Source organism: Sceloporus occidentalis, unplaced genomic scaffold (assembly GCF_023333645.1).
Source record: "Sceloporus occidentalis isolate IW3139 unplaced genomic scaffold, rSceOcc1.0.p SCAF_37, whole genome shotgun sequence".
In the NCBI taxonomy this organism is placed as follows: Eukaryota; Metazoa; Chordata; class Lepidosauria; order Squamata; family Phrynosomatidae; genus Sceloporus; species Sceloporus occidentalis.
The window spans coordinates 258,317-284,454 of NW_028317017.1; the positions used below are offsets into that span (position 1 = coordinate 258,317).

At 41.4% G+C, this 26,138-nt stretch overlaps 1 protein-coding gene across 1 annotated transcript; it reads left to right on the forward strand.

Annotated features, from left to right (window-relative positions):
* Positions 1-10,625: 10,625 nt before the first annotated feature.
* On the forward strand, positions 10,626-22,214 carry LOC149297661 (BBSome complex member BBS4). Its single transcript, XM_089488324.1, has 16 exons — positions 10,626-10,656; positions 11,195-11,230; positions 11,761-11,840; positions 12,267-12,330; positions 13,086-13,197; positions 13,843-13,915; positions 14,254-14,307; positions 14,498-14,625; positions 16,553-16,607; positions 17,268-17,336; positions 17,574-17,726; positions 18,388-18,559; positions 21,240-21,309; positions 21,502-21,640; positions 21,782-21,986; positions 22,108-22,214. Exons 1-16 carry the CDS (start codon positions 10,626-10,628, stop codon positions 22,212-22,214), a joined length of 1,548 nt encoding a protein of 515 aa, XP_089344450.1.
* Positions 22,215-26,138: the final 3,924 nt, after the last annotated feature.

Sequence of the window (26,138 nt, forward strand, 5' to 3'; positions counted from 1 at the left end):
TCCGTCCCTAGAGACCAACCTCTGTTGCCACCTGACACTAGAGCTAAACTTCCCATTAAATGCAACTCTGCTCCGAGGCTGGCCCCCCGCACAGATGCCTCTACTCCTTTTCTTGCTGTCATCTCTTGCTCTCTTTCTCTCTTGCCTGGCCTTTGGTTTATTTTTTATTTTTTGTTAATGGAAAGTTTAAGTAAATTATATTGTAATAATAAAAGGAAAGCAGCTAGAAGAGGATATGGTTTGACAGTATTGTAGCCATATTTAACCCGCGCCAGTTTGGGGGGGTGACAAAGTATTGTTGTGCTTGTTATACTGCTATACAAATTGTTGATGTCCCCTTTTGACTGTCGATGGGTTAACGCGCGTGTGGCAATCACAGCTACTTGCCTAAGCTTTCTCTTATTTTTGCTTTCCCCTTAATAGAAATTTCCTTATATAGCACCGTTCAGAAGGTAACCCTTCTCCTAAATTCCATGTTCTCTCTTGCTTCTTCTTTGTGCCTTTCTTGGCCTCCCTGTCCTCCCTTCTTTGTCATTTCCCTGCTGTTCTCTTCCTCACGTATTCACACCTCTCTACGACGACTCCCAGCACCTTTTGTAACTGAGGGTTGGAGCTGAACTGCTTTCAAATGTTAAAAAAACAAAAGGCGATAAACATAGCTTTGTACATGACTTTTAAAAACAAAAGATTAAAACGAACAGAAGACAGCAGTATTTTTCAAACTTGTAAATAGTGCATCTGCATGAGCAGGGCGAAGGAGGCAGGACGCACGGTGTTTGCATCATGTTTAAGTACAAAACAGAAAAAAAAATATTTATTCTTTCTTGAAGATCGCTGGTTTTGGCTGTGCTGTTTTATTCCTGGAATCTTGCTATTGCTCCAGTGTGGTTCAAACACCCTTCTGAATCACTGATCCATACACAGCAACAACTTGGTGATAGCTGCCTTGTATTAAGAAGATCAAGCTGATGCAGTGAGATACACTGATGGTCATTCCCTGTTTGGGAGTAAAACAATTACATCAGGAAGGTTTAAGGTTAAACATTGTGTCCCAACGAAGAGCAGAGTAACCTGATTTGATTTGGTTGATGTTTGGGGGGGGCTGAGAGGAACTGTGACATAGAGGATTGACTTTTGGGGGACTCCTTGGTTAGAATGCAAATTAATCAGTCTTCTGAACAGGATATGGTGATTGGAATGGATTTGCGGGTTTTGACCATGTGACAGTTAAATTTAATAGACCAAATGAGCAAAGTTACTGGATTAGTGACTTTTATTGTGTTAAGATTGTGCATAAAGGGCACCTTTAACTGTTTCTGTAGTACTTCCCTTCTTTCTTCAACAGTTTACTTAAATGTTTGGCTTAATGCGTGCTTTTCTTGCAGACACTGCATTGGATACGGATGAGGGATATTTATGAAACACTCCAGCCTTCATCACTCCAGTGATTTATGGATCACTCCAGTAAAATGTACACTGGCATGCATGTATACTATATTCAACTACATTTACTACATTTGAATGCATGCATCCCCTACAAGAAGTAGGCCTACTGCTTGTAGATATGTACTTTGTTAAACATGTGCAAGCAGCATACTTAACCATGTTGGCTTCTTCATTATAAGCTGGCAAGGTGGAAAATGGGCAACAAATCCATACAAAATGGTATCAAAACAGCATTAAATATATATTGGGGGGGGGGGCACTAGAATGTCCCTTTAAGCAGTTAGCACATAAATTGAGAACTCCAACACTACACGTTAAACTTTGATACAACAGAAGAAAACATGACCTCTTGACTGTCGGTTTAACTCCTTCCATTATTTTTATGTTTGTGTATACACATACACATTTATACTTTAGCAAGCATTGATGATTTCCATTCCTGGACATAATAGTAGAGGCCATGTTAATTTAAATACTGTGAGCATTAAATAAACAGTTGTGTAGTGTAGTGAAGAGGTTGCTATTGTAGGCTGATAGTTTGAGCGGCTTGGTGATTATGAAATTCTATGGTTTACCAATCTAGCAGTTAGTCTAAGAGGACATATATACATACAACTAACTTATGTCTGAAAACACATAATGCAGCAGTCTGAAAACAATGCAAAAATTATGTTTTGGGGTTTTTGGTTTTAAGAAAACTTTTTTTTAATCTAATACTAGAAATAAAAAAATAAATACATTTACTGCATAAGTGCATCAAAGAAAACCGGATTCATCGTCAGATCTATATGTTGCCATTGGAGACAGTCATATTTTGGGTGACTTTCTATTTGTGATGTCAGATCCAAACAAGCCCTTCTTGTCCTATGAATTTATTTCTCCTGTCAGTGTGTTTGTAAAGCAGATTGGTCATTATATCAGAGCTAGAACACATACCTTAGAAAATATACAGCTGTAAGAAATATTATGTAAAAGCTAGAATTTAGCTAGTTAGAAGTTAGTTTTAAAACCAACCCAATAGTTTTTCAAAACTCATCTTATAAGTGATAATAAAGGTTGAGGTTTCCCCTTTAAATTAATACAATTTTGTCTTATCCTGAATTTAGCAGGGGATTTTGTGAGCAAACTTTGATAGGTTGTTGCCATAGAAACTGAAATACTTCTTAAATGTGTGTTTTTAATGTGATAAAACATTTAGGGTGAAGCATAAAATTAAATATCCTTTAAGTTCCTTTTTAAAAAAAAATTTTTAAATCAAAGCCTCAAGCGTCAGGTGCTCTGCTGCAAAGAAACAAAAGTAAAAAATGGGTATGAGGGCCACTCTGGACACCAGATCCCCTTCTTTTCTTATGGGATGCATTCCCCAAAGCAATATGTGACTCCTTACTTCTCTCCCCGGCCAGAAGGCCTGCAGGAGGACCAGATCTTCGATAGATGGAGGAGGACATCCATAAGGGCTATCAGCTCCTCCCTCACCATAAAACCTTTTAGGGGACCAGGTCCAACCATGACATATCCAGTGTCAGAAATCCAAAATCTCAAATCCGTTGTGCTGTGTAATGATGGCGGTGTTTTTCCAAATTAAAAAAAATACATAAAAAAAACAAATGTGCACTGTGCATAAAACGTTGCTATTGTGAAAAAAAAAAAACATTTTGATCCATTTGAAGCCTGAGCCCTTAAGGCTGGTGTGATAAAAAATCACATACAGACCAAAACACTGGGGCTAGTGATACAAAAAATAAGAGGGTACTAACTTTATTTAGTTAACATGCTGAAGTGCACAATTACAAGTTTGTGGGGCAGCACCTTGATTATTATTGTTTTATATAGCGCCATCATATTCCGTAGCGCTGTACAATGGGCAGACAGGACGTAAGTAGTATATGACATAATAATTTGACTTATAGAAACAACAGGTAAGAGGGCCCTGCTCAAACAAGCTTACAATCTAGAGGGAGTTAGGGTGTATTACACAATAGGTAAAAGTACCATTGTTAGGGATGGACCAGCCATACTAGTGTAAGTATTGCAGGGGAGGAACTAGGAAATGTGAGCTAAAGGAATATGGACATTAATCTGCAATATTGTAAGCATCTATAAAGAAGTGGGTTTGGAGGGGGAGGGCATTCCAGAGGCATGGGGCAGCCCTTGAAAAACCTTGTAAGTGGACAAGATAGCTAGAAATCAGAGGAGAGGATAGAAGGAGATCATTGGATGAGCGGAGGGACCGGTGAGGAGTGTATTTAGAGATGAGTGAGGAAATGTAGGTAGGGGGACTGCTGTGAAGATCTTTGAAAGTAAGAGTGAGGGTTTTGAAATAATTCCTGAAGCGCACAGGCAGCCAGTGAAGAGACTGACAGAGGAGAGAGTTGTTAGTAAAGCAATGGGAGGTGAAGATAAGTCTGGCAGCAGCATTCATGGTTGATTGTAGAGGGGTTAGACAGATAAGAGGGAGAACAGCTAAGACAGAGTTACAAAAATCAAGGGGGGAGATAATGAAGGCATGGATAAAAGCCTTAGTAGCATCCTATGTTAGGAAAGGACGGATGTGGGCAATGTTTTAAAGAAGGAGACAGAAGTTTTTAGAGACAGACTGAATGTGGTGGGGGGGTGAACGAGAAGTCAGTGTCAAGAGTGATACCAAGACAGCGAGCATGAGGAGACGGGGAGATGATTGCACCATTAACATTAAGGGAAGCTGATGAGGGAATCTTAGCAATGGAGGGAGGGAAAATGAGAAGTTCGGTTTTGGAGAGATTGAGTTTTAGGAAGAGTGCAGACATCCAGGTAGAGACAGAGGCGAGACAGTTACACGATCTAAGAGAGCGGGAGAGGATAGCTCTGGGTGTCATCAGCATACAGGTGGTATTGAAAGCCAAAGTATGAGATTAGTTTACCAAGTGAGGTAGTGTAAAGAGAGAACAGAAGGGGTCCTAGAACTGAGCCTTGGGGTACCCCGACTGAGAGGAGGAGGGGACGCTGAGGTAGGAAGTAAACCTGGAGAGAGAGCAGTGTCGCAGAGACCAACAGCGTTAAGAATTTGAAGGAGAATAGGGTGGTCCACAGTGTTGAAAGTAGCAGAAAGGTCTAGTAGGATTAGCATGGAGTAGTGGCCCTTTAGCAGTCAGTAAGTAATTAGTAACTTTAGTAAGGGCGGTCTCAGTAGAGTGTCGAGGGCAAAAACTAGATTGAAGAGGGTCAAGTAAGGACTTTGGAATAAACTTAGTTAATGGATATAAACAATTCTTTCAAGAAGCTAGGAGGCGGGAGGAAGCAGAGATATGGGACGGTAATTGGAAAGATTGGGCGGATCCAGGCAGGGCTTTTTCAAGATTGAAGTAATGGTAGCATGCTTGAAGGAGGATGGGACAGATCCAGTAGAGATGCAGTAGATGGAGCAGATTGAAGATGTGAGCTAAAGTAGGGACAAGAATATATAGAAGACTGGGTAAGATGAGAAGGGATTGGGTCAAGGGGACATGTGGTTGGACAAGAGAAAAGAAGAAGAGCATGTACCTCCTTTTCAGTGAGCGCAGAGAATTGCTTAAATGTAGTGAAGGAAGAAGAGGTCAGTGGGTAGGAGGGTGCATAGACAAAGGGGGGGTGAGGGCAGGGGGGGACTGTGCACATATTTCATATCTGAAAAGCGAGTAGTAACTGGGTCTACATCCTTAAGAGCAGATGTGAGGGTGGAGTTATAGAGAAAGGTAGCGGTGTTAGGGCACAACATGTTAGAGATAAGAGAGGGAGTAAATCGGTTGAGAATTTCCCAAAATTCATAGAGCTAAGGTCTATGGGGTGCAAGGAAGCGAGTAGGAGGTAAGGTTAGAGATACAGAATAGGAAGTTGTGGTCAGAGAGGGGCAAAGGGGAATTAGAGAAGTTAGTGAGAGAGCACAAAAAAAAAATGAGGTCCAGGGTGTGGCCATCATCTAGAGTAGAGGAATTAATATGTTGTGTGAGATCAAAAGAGGAGGAAAGAAATTTCCAAGCTATGGGACTCAAAGGCATGTCAACTGGGATGTTGAAGTCCCCAATGATGACAGAAGGAACATCACAGGAGAAGAAGCCATGAGAAGTGGTCAAGAACGATGTTAGCCGGGCCAGGGGGAAGGTATATAACAGCAATGCCTAAGGAGATGGGATTAAATAGTCTGATAGCATGGACTTCAAATGAGAAAGAGGGTGATGGAGCAGAGGGAATAGGTTGTAAAGTATAAATAGGGGAGAGTAGGAAGCCTACCCCACCACCCTTCCCTTCATCAGGTCTCTGAGTGTGAGTGAGGTGGAGCGGGAGAAGCAGTGTTACAAGAGGTTAGACAGGTTTCAGTTCAGAGAAGGTGCAGTGAACTAAAGGCAAAGTGGTCTTGTAAGGCTGTTTGTTACACACATAATGTGCGTCCCAGGGTGCAAAGGTAATAGGGGGTAGGAGGAGTAGCAGGGTATGTGGACAAGATTGTTGACATTTCTGGAATGTTGACTGGGAGAGGATAGGGAAGAGAGCAACAAAAGAGGGTCAGAATTTGGAGAAATATCCCCAGCTGCTAAAAACAAGAAGAGAGAGTGAGAGAAGGTGGGAATAGGACTTGTGTGAGGGGAGAGATTGCTGGGACGTGGGGGAAAGAAAGGAGGTGAAGTTGAAAAGTGCTTGGGATGAGAGAAGGGGAGAATAAAGTAACAAAGGAGCAATATAGACATAGTGTGGAGGTGCTGGTGGCTGAAGAGAAATAACTGTTCTACCAATAATAGAGGCAAGTATAGTTAAAATTATACGATTTACTGGCTAACAATAATTGCGAGATTAATTGCGAACTTTCGAGACCAACTTGTTAGGTCCCTTACTCAGACGTTATTGAAGCTAAAACAGAATTTTCTAAATACAAATGTTTACAGGAACAAATTGTTTGTAAATAATTTGATGTTGGTGAGAGGATTAACCCCTCCAATCCCAGGGGTTTTTGGTACCTCAAGTACCAGAGCAATTTTGCTATTTTTGCGCTATGTCAGTTTAACGATTATTCTCTTTTCCTGTGAATAGTGTACCCATGTAAACTATATATTGTTTTTTTCAAGGAGAGATAGAGCTTTCTTTTGATACCATAGTTGGATGATTATCTGAAAATTTAGAATGAGAAATTTAGTAAAAATTAACGAAAATTTGAAAAAAACACCTATTTTTTTTTAAACATTTTCCCTCTGAATCCTCACAAAATTAGGTAAAGTGATAGAAAATCCTCTCCAAGTTTATCAATTCAGGTGTCCTGATTTCAGAAATACCTAATTTATATAGATTTTCCATACTTTCCCACCACCAGGGAGCATACTATAAGGTGTAAATTTTTTGTAGAATTTTTATGCTTATGGCTTAACGGGTTTGGGGGTTGTGAACGGGGACAGGAGGGTTATACTGGGTAGATATTATGCTAGGTCAATGGGATGTAAGGTTTTTTAATTTTTTTATATATTTTTTTATTTTTAATTTTTTATGTTTTTTAAAAAAATGGTTAGAGGGCCTCATAGGGACCTCCTGAACATGTTATTAAGGCCAGTGATGTCACAATGACATCACTTAGCTCCAGTGCAGCGGCAGGGATGTGTCCCTGACGCTGCAAGGGCTGGACGTACCGGTACGTCCATAGGGGATTCTTGGAATGCGTTTTTCGGACGTACCGGTACGTCCATAGGGGATTGAAGGTGTTAATGGTTTGTAATGTTATAATGGGAGATGAATTCTCTGTCTCTATTAAGGCCAGTGAGTAGGGTATTAAACCGGCAGATTAGTTTGACCTCCCATATTTCTCTCTCCCGCTGGGTGCGGAACCATCCCATCAGTACTAACAGCTTCAAATCTCGAATGTTGTGTCCAGGCTGACAGAAATGCTCTCCAACAGGTGTATCTATTTTTTTCTGGTTGATGGTATGTCTGTGGGAATTAAATCGTTTGTGTAATGCTTGGCCTGTTTCCCCCATATACATCGTTGTTGGGCATTTAGCACACATGATGAGGTACACCACATTAGATGATTTTGCATGTAAAGCAGCCATTGATTTTGTGGTGTAAGTGTGAGCTTGATATCTGTATTTCATCTGTGAGAAGGATGTGTGCACAGGTCTCGCATCTCTTTTGTTGGCAGAGGGAGGTACCATTTGCTGTTCGCCTGTGAAGGGTGCTCTTCACTATCCATTGTTTGATATTGGGAGGCTGTTTGAATGAAAGCAGTGGGGGATGTGGGAATATTGTCCGAAGTCTTTCATGAGTGTGCAAGATTTCTTGTAATTCCTTTGAGATCTTGCGCAGGGCTTACATTGTGGATTGTAGGTTACCACTTATGGTACTCGATCTCCTTTTTGTGGCTGCTGGTATCTCAGGAGGTTTTCTCTGGGGATATTGATAGCTTTCTGTATTTGGGAGTCTGTGATTCTAACGCTGTACCCATGGTTGATGAATTCATACCTGGGAACTCTCCGGGTCAAGACCCGAATCCCCGGGTCGCGGGGTCTTGACACGTCCCGCTCCCCACCCATTTTCCCTTTAAATGGGGGAGTTCCCGCTAACAGGGGAACGCCCACGGACGTCAGCGGTGTTTCAGATAGGTTGGTCTATCTGTTGGTTTGCGGTAGAGTGAAGTCTGAATGCACTTCTTCTTAATGTAGATGGTAGTGTCTAGGAATTGGATGTCCAGATGATTAGTATATCATCTATGTAGCGGAGATATACCAGTGGTTTGGTGTGGCAGGTGGAGATGTAGTTCTCCTCCAGTTTGGCCATGAACAGATTGGCATATTGTGGAGTCATTTATGTGCCCATTACGGTCCTCATTTTCTGGAGATAAAAGTCCTGTCCAAATTTGAAGTAGTTGTGGTTGAGGATAAACTGTATTAGTTGTGTTATGAGTTCCATTCCTAGGTTCTTGTGTTCTAGGTATTTGAGGCAAGCTGCTATACCATCACAATGGGGAATGTTGGTGTAGAGGGATTCTACATCCATGGTAGCAAGAATGGGGCCATCAGGACTGTGCCAACGTTGGTAAGTTTGTTTAGGAGATCAGTGGGGTCTCGGAGGTAACTGGGCAATCCCTTTACTAAGGGTTTAAGGATTTTTTCAACCCAGCCAGAAATGTGAAAAGAGGAACAAGGGGATTGTGAACATGGGAATAGAATGTTGGTGGCGCACACAATAAGCAGTAGGCAGCTCTTGAAGTTCCAAGTTCCTTTTTGTCCTTCCTTGTTAAATTTGTTGTAAACTCCTGTAAAGTGGCACTTTGAAAATTGTCCTGTGCCTTGAATGTCAGCTCTGATTTAGGGATGGCTGCTTGTTAGGTATCTACTAACTGATTAATTAACCTGCAATAAAATCACAGACATAAGGGGGAGAGGGGCAGATAGCTACATGCAAAAACTGGAATACCTAGACAATTAATTAAGCAGGACAGCCGCAATTACGCAGATTACAGACGCGGTAAAGGCAAAGAAATTGAATAGCTGGACAATTAATTAAGTAGGGTTGCCAGCAATGATGCAGATTACAAACAGGGTAAAGGCAAAAAAGTTGAATACCTGTAGATGAAAGAAGAGAGATGATAAATGAGTTCCTGATGATGTGTGTGGGATGAGTATCAGCAGAGTAATTTACCGCAGTTCTGTGTATTTTCTCTGATGGGGATTGGACAGTATTGATGTGTACATGTTGTTTCACAAGTCAATGTGTCTGTCTACAAAATATATTATGTTTTTTGCTTTTTCACAAATTAATTAGAAAGGTGTACATAAAGGTAACTGGTGATTATTTTGTTTACAACTCCCAGGAGAGTTATTCTTAGAAATAAGGTATATTATTTGGCCTTGATGAGAGGGAGTTGGCTAAGTGTGATCTATCAAAATTAAATTCCAGATATTAAGATGATGTGCTTTTATTATGTTTGCGACAATCAATAGTCAAATGTGCAAAAGGCAGCATCCTATATAAATGGTTAGTTATTTAATGCATTTCTCTAGAGCATTCAATATACACATTTATATTATATGTGTTTATTATATTAAATTATGCTTAGGGGTTGGTAAGGGTTTATTCTGTAAAGCCAAAAGTTACATTTTCAACTTCAGACCATACCTGCCAATTCCCCCTTCAGAGACAGAGTCTTTGGCACCCAAATCCTTCCTCCCACCATTTGCTCTTTTTGTAGGAGCTCACAATGTTTGCTGGGTCTGGCTGTAACACACAAACGTCACAGTAATGTGCATATAAACAAATAGAGAATTTGTTCAGAAATTAAAGTGCATAAAACACATTTATGGTTATTTTTCTCAGGCACATAAATAGCGGTCAATGTTTAACGAAGTTACAAAGAGTCTTGGTAGAGCCCATCCATGACTCTAGCTACATGGCCAAAGCGAACGTGGTCACTAAAAAAGCGGGAAATTTTGCAAGCCTCACATCTTTATGAAGGACTAGCTCTAATAACATTCTACTACAAGAAGAGCTTTGTGGGCCGAATATAGCTGCATGTGTGATATTTATGAAAGTCACCTCACTTGAGCAAACTATGACCAGCTAAACCCTTCTGGCTGGAGAAACCTGCGTGAGTTGGCCCTTCATCAAAATATCTAGTACATCCTGAAAGGGTCTTGTGTTCTCTGCGATCCTGACTGGCACCATTTTATAAATGAAGATAATGCTCCCACACATTAAACAAGTACATATAATTTGAAACAGACAACCTGGTTTCCACATAATGTAGTGGTTTATTCACTAAAAACAGAGCAGGCAGAAGAATTGCCCTCAAGTAGAAATGGTCAATACTGTGTGGAAACTGAAGAGATCTCACCGATTTAAGCATACATTATACAGGCATAAGCTCTTCCTATAGCAGAAGTTCATAATGTACGGTGTCAAGGCTCTTAAACCACAGAACTCCTGCAAAGTCTCCCTTTAGAGACCTCACTGAACATAAAACATACAGCTCAACGGTACGCAATGGCAACGCGTCACCAGGGCTACTTTTTAGGGTCACGAGACTTATCTGACAGTGAGTCACCCAGAAGCGCTCGAAATAGGAACTAATGACAACGTAACGTGTCCCGAAGAACATAATTTTCTGATGTACGGAGAGGAAGTGATATCAGTATGGTTGCCTTGGTGAATAAGACTCTACTTCCGCCCATCAAATAAACAAGGAGATGGCGGAGGAGCAAGAGAAAACGGTAACCCGTTGCAGAAAAGGCAGGATGGGTTTTATAAGGCAGCGCTCTTAAAAGTAAATGCCTGTCAGGGTAAACGTAGCCGACCGGTAGCGGTGAAAGCATCTGGTAACCTCAGATGTCTGTTTTATAATCCGCTGCGTCTTTTAAACGACGGATTAATGTGCAACCTTCTTATGGCTCGCTGCTCGCAAAACGGTAGATGAAGAAGTGAAAAGCTACGCTATTCCGTTCGTTGTCATAGAGGTCGGCAAGCTGAAAGCAGAGCTAGTCGTCCCAAGTACAGACTTAAATGTCGACAAGCTTCTCTTGTTACTATGGCAACAGAGATCGACAAGTGGTCACGAGAGACGTGATTATGGCTCATAATAGCTGTAATATTAGCACGTTTGGATGCTAGTAGTTTGGAATTTAATGTTTGTTTTCACATGAATTGCTAAGACTTGTAATTGTTGCGTAATATCAACCATCTATTTTTTGTTTAGTACTGTCTTTATTTCATTGTCTTCATTTTGAGGTCACAATTTCTTATTCACAGGTCCCTCCAGAATCTTCTGCCTTGAAAAAGTCACGTTTAAAGAAAGGTGGGCAGAGACATTCCACCATCTATACGATGCCTGTTTACCATTCTCCATATGTCACATAGCGTGATCAGTATGCATTAAAAGTAGTTACTCATAGGACATCTAGATATAAGGGATTCATGTGTCAAACACATACCAAAAGACATGTATGATTAGAAGGTTCTAAATTACAAGAAACAAAACCAAACCAGTAATAAGCAAACACTAAAACGTAGCAGTCATGTAGAAATATTATTACCTTCTATATAAAGTGCTCACAATAAAGTAACACTTCTACTCTTATTAATGCACTATTGGAGATTATGATTATAAAAAGTGATTCTCGTGCTAAACAGTGTTCAAGTTAATGCCCCTGCTTAATTGGGCCATTCAGTTGGTTGCTTTGGTTACTTTTATCAATAACCACTGTTTGTGTTTTTGTCATGGTGGAGCTGTGAAGTTTTAATGTATGAGTGTCAATTAGGTCATTTTTAATATTAATCACAAGTGATTTGTTGCGTATGAAACATTAATCATCTACTTGCTGGCAGCTCCAGAGCTTCCTATCCTGGAGAGGCGCAATTGGCTTATTCATTTGCACTACATGAGGAAGGATTATGAGACCTGCAAGGTAAAAAAACATAGCAACATATAACTTCACAGCAGGTTAGCTGATCTGGCCTAGTTTTTTCCTACTGTAAACCATTGAACCTTATTTGATCATTGGTCTTGTTGTATATTGAGGATTGCCTATTAATGATCCCATGCATGTTTAAATGTCCTCACTGCATTAACCGCCACCACTTCAGGAAGGATGTTCCACTGGTGAAGTAGCACACCTTAAATCATACTTGTACATGACTTATAGCTGTTTGAAAAACATCTTAAAGGGGGGTTCCCACCAAATTGTTTATCCCTCATAAAAATAAGTCTTCTTAAGTATTGTGCTGTGTTCCCCATTAAAAGTAGTGTGCATAGGTGTTCCATTGTTGAACTCACATTGTTGTAAGTGACAATGTATGAGCTTGTGGAATATAAAATCACTCACTCTTTCCAGGCTGTGATTAAAGAGCAGCTACAGGCAACAGAAGGAGTATGTGAGTACGCTATATATGTGCAAGGTGAGTGACTCTAGTATATCTCATTAAGATTCATTGATACTCTCCCTTCTTCTGGATTATTCTTCAGGCATTAAATTTCACACTGAACCAGCCCATTCTGGGTGGCAGTTGCTCTGTAGAGTCATTATGGAGTACTTGTTCTTTAGGCTATAGGTTAATTCGCCATGTTTTTGCCATGCAGTATGTGGGATGTATAGACTTTTGGAAGGGAACCAATTGGTCAGTCATACGTCCCCCTTACTGCAGGGCAGCATTTTATCTGGGCTGGTTAGCAATGTGTAAAGATTATATGTATCCTGGAAAACATGGCCGGTGTGGTCACCCTAATCTTACCAGTCCTCTCAACTGTACGTTTGTCAGCATCATTGCCCCTTTTTACCTGGAAATCAGTAGGGGGGGATTTCTGTGCAAATAGGTGGGATCTTGTTACACTTCCTGGGACTCTCTTGCAAGCCAATGCTGGAGCCAGATTTGGTATAGCAGACATATGATCTGGACCATTCTAAGCACAGCAAAAAGAAACAAGTTTAAGTAGATGATGGTGGAAACATCAACCTGTTTCTGTTTTTACATAAAACCAATTTAGAAGTTGAAAGAGGCAGTATAAAAGTATATTTGGTGGAGGATTAATGCAAAAAAAAAAAATGTTTACAGCTGCTGTCAGATTGTGACAGTGTAGCTGCATTGTGCATTGACTGGGTGACTAAAACAAAAAGCAGCAATAATTTAAAATGTTAAAATACATTTTCTTTCAGCATTAATTCTGAGATTGGAAGGGAAAATCCAAGAGTCTCTTGAGCTGTTCCAGACTTGTGCAATCCTGAATCCCACCAGCCCTGATAACCTCAAACAAGTTGCACGCTCTCTGTGAGTTTCCCATGGAATCTATCTATTTTATCTTCTCTGTAACATTGATTTTAGGTCCTTCTATTCACTCTTTTGTTTGTACATATTAGTTATTCTACCTATTATTGTCCCTTTTAAGATGTTCTTCAGCATCTCTTCATCTGAGTTATTTGGTCATTCTTCCTCTCTCCTAATTTGAACTAACGCAATAAAAATGATAAATCCACCTGTGTGTATTTGAGTTATCTTTACAAGTTATTGTAAGGGTAATTTATTGAGTAACATTGTCCAACCAAGCCATTTATTGCAGTAGCATATTCTCGGTGGCAGGTCCAGGGGCAGCAGACCCTCTGCTGCTTAAGCATGTGTAGATCAGGCTCCCCCGTCCACCGCTGCTCCATGTTGGCAGGTAACTGCCCTAGTTATGCTCCATAGGAACCTTACTTGCCACTGCACATTTTTAAGAGGCTCAGCCTAGGCCAGCACTCAGCCAGAATGCACCAATGCCATCAGTTATCCTTAATCACCTTCTCGTTCATCTTCTTTTGCAACTCAGTTCTTTACTTTCTGTCATAGCCTTCATTTTATATAGTCTGCCCCTTACTGTTATTTGATGTTTATGATTCTTCTCTCTTTAGTGACATACATTAAATGTGTCTATCATAGATTCTTACTTGGAAAACATAAAGCAGCCATTGAGGTGTACAATGAGGCATCCAGACTCAACCAGAGGGACTGGGTATGATAAAAGTGTTTCTTTCTGAAAATCCTGCCCCTCTATGTAGAACCAAATATAACAAGCACATTGATTATAAATAATAAGCATGTTAACATAAGTGTTTTTCAATATTTTAAAGCTAGCGCACAGCAAAAGTTAATTTTTTATGTGAAAAATAATTGATAATATGCCAATAAATGTCATATACCATTGATCAACTTAATTGAAAGACCATGCTCAGCATATCACACACGTATGTTTTCAGGCTTTCTGTTCATCCAATAGATACTGCTATCATTTATCACACATTATCTGTGACTCCTATTTCTGCATCTTCACTAAGTTCTCTCATTCTGTAGGAAATATGTCATAATCTTGGAGTGTGTTACTTATATCTGAAAGACCTTGCCAAGGTGAGCATGGAGGTTGAGGACTGATCTACAGTTTGTCTTGTCTATGAGGAACATAAAGGATTGTATTACTCTTTTTGCAGACATTTTACATGCTAACCGTAATTAAGATACACCTGTCTTTTTTTGTTAATACATATTGTCATTATTTTTGCAACTTAAGCAGGGCTATATCTACATCTTCCCTCTACAGAGCAAGCAGCAGTTGTCTCTAGCTCTACAGCTGCACAGACAAGATCTCAGCTCCATGGTACTGGGCAAGGTTCAGCTCATGGAGGGAGATACAGATGGTGCTATCCAAACCTACCTACAGGCTCTACAGTAAGTGTGCATTTCTACGTTGTAACATTTTTATATTATTCTAGGGCTATACTGGGTCAAAAAAGTTCTGAGGGTGGAGATCCCAACAGCATGTATAGTGTGTGTGACCAGAAGGGAAGGTTGGGTGTAGATCAAATGTTGGACTATATCAACATGTTGCTTATTTATTCTCTAAGTCCTGAGATTAATTTGCAGAAGACAATGCAGCAGTTATATTTTAAACCAGAAGTTATTGGTGGTTGCTACTGCTGTGTTTTTGTAACCTTCCTGATCAAAGCAGCTAGTGGCCGAAATGCTGGATTTTGTCTATTGACCATCTCCGGTCCTAATTTAAGCTTATGGCATTGGGGGGAATTTTAGTTCTGTCACCCTATTGGCAGTAACCTGCTTAATATAACAGTGCCCATGACGACTGTGTGCAATGTGTGTGTGTGTGTGTACATGTAAGACAGGCCTCTTGGTTATTGGATTCATTATTGATGGGAAAATAGAAGTAATCACAGTAGATTTTTTTAAGGTTCTGCTAATTGCTCTAGAATTGGCATTATAACTTGAAGTGCTCCATCTCCCCTCTGCAATTTGTGCTATAAATCACCTGCCTTATTTTTTTTCAGTGCAAACCTGCTATCTGTAGGGGACAAGTCTGCCTTGATCCATTTCTTTTATATTACCGTGTAGCAAAGTTATTACAATACTAAAGCTACTGATTTACTGATAGCAGTAAATTGAGGTAGAGTTTAAATGGTAGTTGTTCACATAGCACTAGAACAGAATGAACAGTCACTCCTATTTCCCAGTGGAGAGAATGTGTAATCATATACTGATATATTTTCACCACTGGTGTTCAATTAGCAACATGTCTTGTAGCAGCATGCCCTGAGATCTATCACCGTGGTATATCGTTCTTCTACAGCCTTTAGTTATATGCTCAAACCCCTATAAAATAGGTTTTAAATGAACGAGTGTTCCGTTATCCCTGTCCTAAAGGCAGATTACAAGTTTACGAGTTTTAATTATCATTGTGGCAGTAGGCATTTAGGGTTACTGGAGCATGTTTTGCAACATTACAAATAGAGACATCCATTACATTACATTCCATATCCTTCCATTATCCATGCCTAGGTACGGAAACATCAGATTTGATAAAGAAGTACAGTTCTATGTAATCTTTCAATGACATATGTAAAAACTGCTAGTGTTTTAAATGAGAAGTCTTATGGAAAAAATATTTTTCTTTGCGTTTTAAATAGTGTCGCATACTGTCATATAGTAAAGTACTGAAGAAAACTAAGTTTTGATTACACTGGTCCAATACACATTATCTCATTTAATGCAATATTTTTGTGTCATCCCACTGATTATTTATGGCAATAATGAAGTCTTGCTTATACTACTGGAATGTATTTCACCAAATGCCTTACTTAATCAGAGAATCCTACGCGTGTTACGCTCTATTCCTAAGAGGTCGGTGTGTTCATCCGATATATTGCGCCAAGTTAGGGCCTAAGCACATACAAGGAGACATTACACAGCTTTTACAAACATTGTATCTTGTGAAAACATTTTATTGAAACAGAAACATATCTTGTCATTAAAAATACTGTGTAAGTGTTGCTAGTATTAAAAGAAAGGAAGAAAACTATGATGCGTGTTCCACATTAATTGAAACAATTTAATCCCATAAATTAAGTGCCTTTCGATTCACTTTAGATGGCATTCTGTCACGTTAATGAGAAAGATACTCAGCGGGTCTCAGGTTGTGCGACTATAGCGTATATATCACATTAAGTGCAGAGATATTGTGAAATTGGAGTGTGTAGTAGATATTGTGTACAAAAGGTGTAATGGGATTACAGCTCATTGCACAGAAAACATGTTGCTGTCTTGCCTAGTAAGTGTGTCTCTCTCTTTTTTTTTTTTTAAACAGATTATCGCCTGAAAGCACGGAACTGTTAACAACATTAGGACTTCTATATCTTCAGGTCAGGGACCATGGTGAATGTACTCGTGGAAATGCCACATGCCCAGATCCTATACTCAAAAATGAAATTGTTTACTGGTCAAATTAATCTGTGCGTACACGCTAGAAATCCACCACATCTATGTGCTATTGACAAGTACCATCCTCCCTACCATTTCCAAAGTTTTCATGAACAGAAACTAGATTGAGCAACCATCCGTTACAAGGCCATGTGGTTAAATGCTAATTTACAGAGAAAAATGTACATGCATATTTTTTTATTAAAGGTCAATGGAAAGTTAGAGAAAATTTCTAGTTAAATGCTACCTGGATTGGATCTGATCCCAAAGAAAAGACAAAGCATGGCCGTCTGATGTGGCTTCCCTCCAGAATATAATAGGGCCTAATGAGTCTAGAAAAAAAAAGCACATTAGTCTTAATTAGTCTTAATGCTCTTAAGTCTTATGCTTTTGTCTGTCCTGTGTTTTTTTTCTTCATCATTTGCACCAAAAAAAGCTGGTGAAATCTAACACGCATACGACAAACATAAATAAGATATAAAACAAGACCACTTGGTTGTTGTGTGCTTCAGTAAGCTAGTAATACGGCATGTATTCCCGTTCAGTTTGTTTGGCCTTTTTGTATATGGTCGCCCTTACCATTTCTTTTCTCCTCAACACAGAATGGATTATACCAAAAAGCTTTTGAATATCTAGGAAATGCTCTTACTTATGATCCCGGTAATTATAAGGTAAGTAAATACACAAATTGCTTCTAGATGCACAGTACTATTATTTTCTTGCACTTAAGATGAAAGTCTTGTGTTAAAAATGTAAACCAGAACGTAAGAGAGAGCTTGAAGAAATCAGGTTTACATCTCTGCTTCAAAAAAAGAATTGAGCTGTAAAACTGTAAGCATCAAACAGTTTTTCCACTTGTTTGGGAATTTGGGTCACAGGATACTATTATTTTCTTGTGTCTTTCCTAGGCTATATTGGCAGCCGGCTGTATGATGCAGTCTCATGGTGATTATGACGTGGCCCTCAGCAAGTATAGAGTTGCTGCCTCCACTGTCCCAGAAAGCTCTCCTCTGTGGAATAATATTGGCATGTGTTTCTTTGGCAAGAAGAAATATGTGGCGGTGAGTGTGAGTGTGTGCGTCTCATCAGAATAAGGGAAATATGATTACCCTTTGCTGGCTTGACTGCTCAAGATTAAATAGACACTTATAAAAACCATTAAGGAATATTTTCATTGTAATGTTACGAGATTGCTAAACAAAATAATTTATTTGCATAGTGCCAACTTTAAAACTAGCACATTGTTGCAGTTGACTTTGTAAATCTAGTCATATTGTCCTGTTGAGATACATTTAACGTTTGTGCTGTGCACAAAACCGCCCTGTGCCCATATGTTTCACATTTCTGGTCTAGATCAGCGTTTCTCAATATTTAGCTGTGTTTAACTAATTACAGATTGTCAATCAAATTCTGCCAGTACCGGTAACATTTTACTTAAGTGCCTCTAGTAAAAACTATTGTCAAATGCCATTAACATTTGAGGTTAGAAAGGCTCTGAAGTGCCTCTTCAGAACTCGTTCAAGGGGAACACATCCCACAGGTTCAGAATTGTTGAACTTTTCCTACATATTACAGATGTGGGTACTGGTGTATGCCTAAGAGACAAAACATCTATGGCTTGTTTGTAACCCGAGTTCATAGGTAGGTCTAGCTGCCAATTATTGCATTGATTGCTAGTCCCTGTCCTCAAACCTCCCTTAACTGATGACCACTCATTTGCAGGCGATAAGCTGTCTGAAGCGTGCACTCTACCTTTCCCCATTTGACTGGCGTGTGCTTTATAATCTGGGTCTAGTTCATCTTAGCATGCAACAGTACGCCTCGGCTTTTCATTTCCTGAGTGCAGCCATATCTCTTCATCATGGCAACGCAACTCTATATATGCTGCTGGCAGGTGAGCAACAAAGTGTAACTAGTTTTATTTCTAAAAAATGGGTTTGTTTTATATTAAGAATAAAACAAATGAGTGAAATAATAAGTAATGCTTCCATAATCCAGGAGCCAAGATATAGGAGGCTGCATCAATCTCATAATTCTCAAATTAATTACCTTAAATTCAGAAATACAATACATCGTACAACAAGTCAGTCTGTTGTGGACCTTAGTACAGTGGTTTGGAGAGTAACTCTGCACCGGTGGGTTTGAGTAATGTGTGACAACAGCTTGTACAAGACCATCCATGGGTTTTATTTGATAAACAGGACTTCTGTAGCATTTCCATAATCAGTCAGCTCAGCGTGGTATTTTACATGGGAAAGTCTCCTAAAATATCACATAAGCACCTGCAATCGTGACCTACAGGTAAGGGACGTTTAGTAAAACAAAATTAAATAAAACCAACTTTTCTTCAACGTTAAACTCCGTTACTGTATATAACTAGAGCTGCAACTAACGATTATTTTAATAATCGATTAGTTGGCCGATTTATTTTTTCGATTAATCGATTAATCGGATAAAAAATGCAATTTTTTTTATTTTAAATAATTTAATAAAAAACGTACAATTTACACTTTCATCTCTTTATTGCAATGGCCTCTCGCTATTCAACTTCTTATTTTACTGACATAATAATAAAAGCTACAAGAACCCAAACACAGTGTACAAAGTTATTAGTAAATATTAATTCATATGTTAACTATTTTTCATATTTAATAAAAACTGAGAAAAAAGCCTTGTTTATATTTTCTTTTATTTACCAAACTGCCCCCAGTTATGCACATCTGACCCCCAGCTTGCCACTCTGCCCCATATATGCTCTTATATGCCAGAGATTCCACTGTGCCCCTGATATGCCACTGTGCCCCCGATATGCCTTATACTCCTTATATGCCAGTGATATCCAACTGAGCCCCCTGATATACTTTTTACCCCCAGATATGTCTTATGCCCCCCTGATATGCCTTATAACTTCCAATATGCCACTCGCCCCCATTTATGCCTTATACCTCCCTATATGCCACTGTGCACCCTGATATGCCACTCCGCTCCCCATACATGCCCTGCACCACCCTGAAATTCTCCCTGATTCACCACTCTACCTCCCCCAGATATGCCACTCTGAAATTCATTATACCCCCCATACACCACTCTACCTCCCCTATACACCACTCTAACTCCCCCAGATATGCCATTCTGCCTCACTGAAATTCATTATACCCCCATAAACCACTCTGCCTCCTCCCCCCTCCCATACACCACTCTGTCTCCTCCCTCCTCCCATACACCACTCTGCCTCCTCCCCCCTCCCATACACCACTCTGGCTCCTCCCATACACCACTCTGGCTCCTCCCCCCTCCCATACACCACTCTGGCTCCTCCCCCCTCCCATACTCCACTCTGCCTCCTGTCAGCAACAGAGGTTCACAAGACACAAGGGAGCCGGGTAGAGAGGCAGAGTGGTGTATGGGAGGGGGAGGAGCCAGAGTGGTGTATGGGAGGGTGGCTCCCATACACCCCTCTGCCTCTCTCCCGACTCCCTGGTATTTTGTGAACCTCCGTTGCTGACAGGCACTTACACTGCAGCTTCATAGAAGCCTCAGCGTAAGTGAAGGGCAGTAACGGAGGCTGTCTGTTCGATGCAGACCCCCACCAGCTGACAGAGAGGATGATCCTCTGCAGATGACCTCGATTCTCTGTCAGCCGGTGGGGGTCTGCACGATGCGCACAGACAGCCTGCCTGTCAGCAACGGAGGTTCACAAAACACCAGGGAGTCGGGAGAGAGGCAGAGCAGTGTATGGGAGGGGGAGGAGTCAGAGGGGTGTATGGGAGGGGGGAGAGAGACGGAAGTAAGAGACCGGCCGACAGTGAGGGGAATCCAGGTCCCCTGCAGTGTTGCGGGGGATCTGGATTCTAGTGTTATAATCCGATCTCTGTTTGAAGTCGGATTATATAAGGATAAAATCGATAAAAATCGATTCGACTAATCGATAATGAAAATCGTTGACAACGATTTTCATTATCGATTATTATCGATTTTATCGATTAGTTGTTTCAGCCCTATATGTAACATCAACTTTTTCTTTAACTCTTTGAGTGGCAACCAGATATGGTTGGCAAAAAGCTACAGAGATACCAGATTCCCGTCACTCAAAGAGTTAAACAATTCCATTGCACGCCACAGAGAAAGGTATGAAGACCACATTTCAAAATTCAGAGTTGTCTCTTTGTTGTATGTTGGGGTCCACTAAAACATTTTGTGCAGATGTCTGAAGTGGTCCTATGTCATGGTAGATTCCACATCAAGGGTGACACATGTTCTTTTCTCTGGTTGGTTCGGAATTGCCTATTGTGAAATGTACTGCTAATCGGAGTGAGGGGCGAAGACTTGAAGGGAAGAGGCTGTACATAATGGTTAATTGGCTCCTGGATTTGAAAGAAACAGAAGCCTTACATACATCTATCTATACATTTATACAAGCCCAGCCAAGAGATGGTACATGTGCACAAACTGAGGTTAAATGGAACTCCTGTGTATTTTATGGGTGTATATAGGCATATGACCATATGGTTCTTGGTATCTGGGATATATGGATTTGGCTCACCTAACTTTTTCAACATTGCTTTCTTTCCAAGTGGCTCTCACATATTTGGATGATATAGAGAATGCCAAGAGCTCCTATCAGCAGGCAGCAAGTTTAGACCAGTAAGTTATATCAGAATACCAACACTGGCTTAATGCCTTTATTGTACAGTACCCTTTGTGTTATCTACTTTTCTTCTGATGCCTAGGGTCCCTTTATTTTTTTCTCCCCTGATTTTTGTTCTTAACCATATAACCATGTACTCGTATTATGTGCTAGACTTTGTGTTGTATGCTGACATCTGTATCTCTCAGGACAGACCCTTTGGTGAATTTGAATTTTGCTGTGCTGCTCTACAACCAAGGAGATAAGAAGGGAGCAATGAACCAGTACCAAGAGCTAGAGCATAAAGTCGGTGCGCTCAGGGAGACTTCTACAGAGTTTGACCCTGAGGTCAGGAAAAAGTGCATCTAAATATGTCAAAGAAAATAAGATTGTGCTATTGAACTGTATTTCAGTTTATAATTACAGTCTTTGTTATGTGGGTAGTATCATTATTTTAGCAGTGTTTTTCATGGATTTGTCTCTTTATAGATGGTAGATATGGCACAGAAGTTGGGGGCAGCTCTGCAGGTGGGAGAGAGTCTGGTTTGGACCAAGCAGACAAAAGACCAAAAAGGAAAGCAACGAGGGACAAGAGGTCCTGGGACAGAACAGACACCACTGGGGTCTAACCAGGCATTGGGACGAGCAATGTCATCAGCTGCAGGATATAGTAAAGCCCCAGGCATAACGACAGGTGAGAGGAAGTGAGACCTTCCATCTACCCAACAGTGCTCTCTTGTTATCCTCTGCAATTTTGTCACAAACACCATCTATTTACCACAGATAAGGAAATAACTCTTGGTTGTTTTCTTTAGGAAACCCTACTCCTCCAGTCTCCAAACCTCCCTCTCTGCCACTGGAACCTGAAGATACCACAAATTCTGGTTCTGTTCCTGCAGACTATAGGAGGGGGCCCAGCTAAATTTCCCAAACCCTCACCTTGAAAAGAACACCAGCAGGACCTATAGACAGAGACCCAGTAAGGCGTACATTAATATGTATAGATAGAACGCCAGAGATCTAGAAGGAGAAATGTTCAGAAAGTGATACTCGGCATGATGTATAAGCCAACATGGTGATGTATACATCATTCAAATAGACTACATAGCTGGAATAGACTGTAACACTGAACATCTAAGCTTTGTATAGAGGCAGACCCTCAGGGAGACCCATCTTTAGACATATACCTCACTGTGATGGGTCTGAAAGACATATCGATTTACATAAATATTTGTATAACTATCACAGCAAGTGCAGTGTGCTGTGAGGAATACTAGTACTGAATATATCATTATTTATATTTTAATTTCACACAGTATACGTATTGTCATTCTCTTCTCTAATGCTGTTATCTGCCTTCAAAGGTAGTTTTTTCTTCTATTTGATAAACATTGGTTCTGTTTTCTTATCCCCTTCTAAGAATGGGAGACTGATGCTTCCAGCTTACATGTGTTTAAATGACTGGTTAGCAAGGCACCAGAACATGGTGCACATTCTAGGCAGAAATGAATAATTATAACAGTTAAGATCCTGTATCTCCTGTGCCTGGAATGACTAAAACAGGAAGCTTGAAAGAACATGGCAGCCTGTCCTCACCACAGGGAAACTATCGATGTAGCACTTATGTAGTATAATTGCTGAGCCTCAACAAAACATCCTAAATGCATTATTGTAACTAGGCCATATTTATTCTTGCTAATTACCTTTCATAACGTGATCTAGATATTCATGTACCTTATTTAGCAAATTATGTGATTTGAATAGCTCCAGCACCAGGCTCCTACCTACAACAGTGTCTGCATGCTACAATTCAATAAAGGCATTTTTTTTTTGCAACATCTTAATTAATGAGTTTATCTTCCAAAAGTGCTTTTTCTGTAGTGGTTTTCAGTGGCACAAACTAATGCCCTCAATATGTAATATGAAGGGCCAGTAATGGGTAATTTCCTCTACAAGAAGCACTGAGTTGACCCTCCGTAATGCTTTATTTGGGGTCTTATCCCAAGTTAACTTTCTACTCAGCGTGCATCGTATATATCGTGTCAAGAGCATTACAAGTGTTAAAAAAAATTCCATGACAAATTACATTATTATGTTACCTTGAGCATAAAATATACTGCTGTATACAGTAATGTGGGTTAGATTTGATAAAAACCTGGTTTTATCTAAATTCAATCCATTAAGCCTCCTTTTATCTGCAGATCTGAAGGCTGCCATTGTTGTATAGATATTTTGGAAACCCTGCATAGACACTGAAATAAACAGATTCTTTATGGCATTGCAAATGAAGTCTGTTCTTCAGATCAAGAGTGAGCTATTCTATTGTTCAGCCGAGGCAATATAAGTCTATATATGTCTAGTAGATGGGGCTAAGATAACAATAAGTAGGACATACAAATGGCTAATATGCAGCTGGCTGACAAGTAGACTTATATATTTGCAAAAACTTGAACTGTTTTAAGAAGAAAACCACACAATTTTTTTGATGGTAGTTCCCCTTTATCCTGTTCGCTACGCTGTAGATGTACAGGTATGTCCATAAAAGGTTAGGGAATATGCTTCTTAACATGTACCTCTATGTCATGTTTTCCTGGCATCAGGGACATCTCCCAGATGCTGCGTGTGACAGGGCCAGGCTAGCTGGCTCATATGTCATATGAAGTTTAGCCGGGTCACGGAGCACTTTTGTGTCCGGTTCTGTATACCGTGACCCGGTAATATATTATATTGTGTTTATTGTGTAACCGGCCCAGAGACTGATGTGGATTCAGCCCCAGCCTTCAAAGAGACGATCCTATAATCTGGCTGGGGCTCTTAATCAGCCAGCAAAGCCCTGTCTGCCCAGACCGCACCCGCACTACAGGGGGGATAACACAGGTGGGGGAACCCATTGTATTCCGTAATCCCCTCACCTGATACATCCCCTGTATACTGATGGGATTTGTGATGGGATGTGGCTGATGGGATTGGGGGTTGGGTTCGGTACACATTGCATTGAGATTGTATAAAGTTCTGTGTGTTTGTAATAAAGAGAGTTCTTCTTGGTTTACTACGAATGGTGGTCTGGATGATCCGTGGATAGCTGAGTGCGATCCGTATGAGGGACTGACTGGTGATTCCTCAGCCCTCAAACAGGGGACCCAGCCTTGGGTACGGTGACCCTGTAACATTGGTGGCAGCGGTGGGATGAATCCCACGACTTGGGTGAAATCCAAACCACCAACTGGGATTGCAGACGAGAGACACCAAGAGAGCTCCTGGAGGTTTGTAGCAAAGGAAAGGCTACTCTGATTGCAGACTGCAGAGATGGACCGGCACCAGGATGCCCCAGAGGAGAGCCTCGGACTGAGTGCTCTACAAAAGAACATTCTATGGCACTTATCCCTGTACCCAGGAGGGGCTACATCGGAGCAAGTGACGGCGGTGATTAAAATGTGTCACCGGGAACTGAGCCAGAGTGGGTCTGTATCTCCCAGACTAGGGGAACAGACCCCCAAAATATCATACAAGGATATCCAACCCTTCCGAGAACCCGAGGATGAGACAGACCGGGTTACAGCCGAGGTGCGTGAGCTGGAACACCAGCAATGGCAGTTAGAGTCTGCGCCTGCAGACTGGAGGGATGATTTCTCCCATCCCCACTTTGAAACGTACTGGGCACAGTACTGGACAATGTGGGATATACGAGTTCCGCTCCTGGGGGACAACCCGTTGCCGGAGTGGGAAGACGAATTGAGGGGTCTCATATATGCAGAGCTCGACCTCCAGAGCCGCTACCAGGGATTCTCCCAGCAGTTAGCAGGTGAAGACCACAGCGACCCTCTGATGCTGTATAGCCCCGTCGACCCAGGACTGATATATGATGCCTTCCAATTTGACTCGTCCTTCGGAAGCCCCTGCCAGTACCGCAGGGATACAATCTGGGACAACCGTGCAGAAGTCCTGGTTTATGCTATTCCCCCCGAGCTGGAGGCTGTTATGGATTGCCTGGTCCAAGAGGAATGGCAGCTCGAGAGGGACTATAAAGAATTGCTGCGGAGAGTGGAGCTCCAGGAGTTACAAGGAGACTGGGAGCATGATACTACAACTTGCGGGAGTGGGACCGAGGTCCTCTTCATCTACTCCTCGGCCCCTGCCCTGGTGAGAAGAACCGAGGTCCTCGCCAGCAAAAAGAAGCGGAGGAGGAAGCCAAAAGCTCCGACCCATGTCCCCACCAACAACCCTGGCTGCTCTACCCCGGCAGAAGAGATGACTGTCCCCACCGCCTGAGTAAGTGGCACAATCCCCCTCACCAAACCCCTAGCTATGCCCGTAGAAGCCAGTGCCCCAGACTGTCCCCCTGATTTCCCGAGTGTCCGGGAAGAAGCCCGGGTCACTGCCCCAGAGGTTCCCTATGAAGTCCCCGGCGACCCGGTAGAGGCACCGTTCCCCGACCTAGCGAGGGCACCAGAGGGGCTGCCGAGTTCCCTGGGTCCTTTCAGTAGCCTGGCGCAGGCCCTGGTTCCGATCCCTGGTTCCCCAAGTGTCCTGGTAGAAGTCCAGGTCACTGTCCCAGAGTGTTCCTCTGACTCTCCCCGTGCCCAGGCAGAGGCACCTGTCCCAGAGAGGAAGATCGAGGGTCTGCTTAACCCTCCCGGTGGTCCAGTATTGGCACCTGTCCCTGCCCCGGAGTATTCCCCTGGGTCCCCTGAGTACCCCGCAGAGCTGCTTAGCTCGCCCAATAACCCTGTAAGGGCACCTGTTCCTGTCCCAGAGTGTCCCCTAGGTCACTCCAGTGTCCCGGTAGAGGCCCCTCTTACTACCTCTACGTGTTTCCCTGGTTCCCCGAGTGCCCCCGGCCCGATCA

What these genes read in the sequence shown, in the direction of transcription:
- LOC149297661 (XM_089488324.1), top strand. Translation starts at nt 10,626, where the DNA reads ATGGCGGAGGAGCAAGAGAAAACGGTAACCC. An exon ending in AGGATTATGAGACCTGCAAG is followed by an intron (nt 11,841 to 12,266) that starts GTAAAAAAACAT and finishes CACTCTTTCCAG; the next exon opens with GCTGTGATTAAAGAGCAGCT. An exon ending in TAGGACTTCTATATCTTCAG is followed by an intron (nt 16,608 to 17,267) that starts GTCAGGGACCAT and finishes TCCTCAACACAG; the next exon opens with AATGGATTATACCAAAAAGC.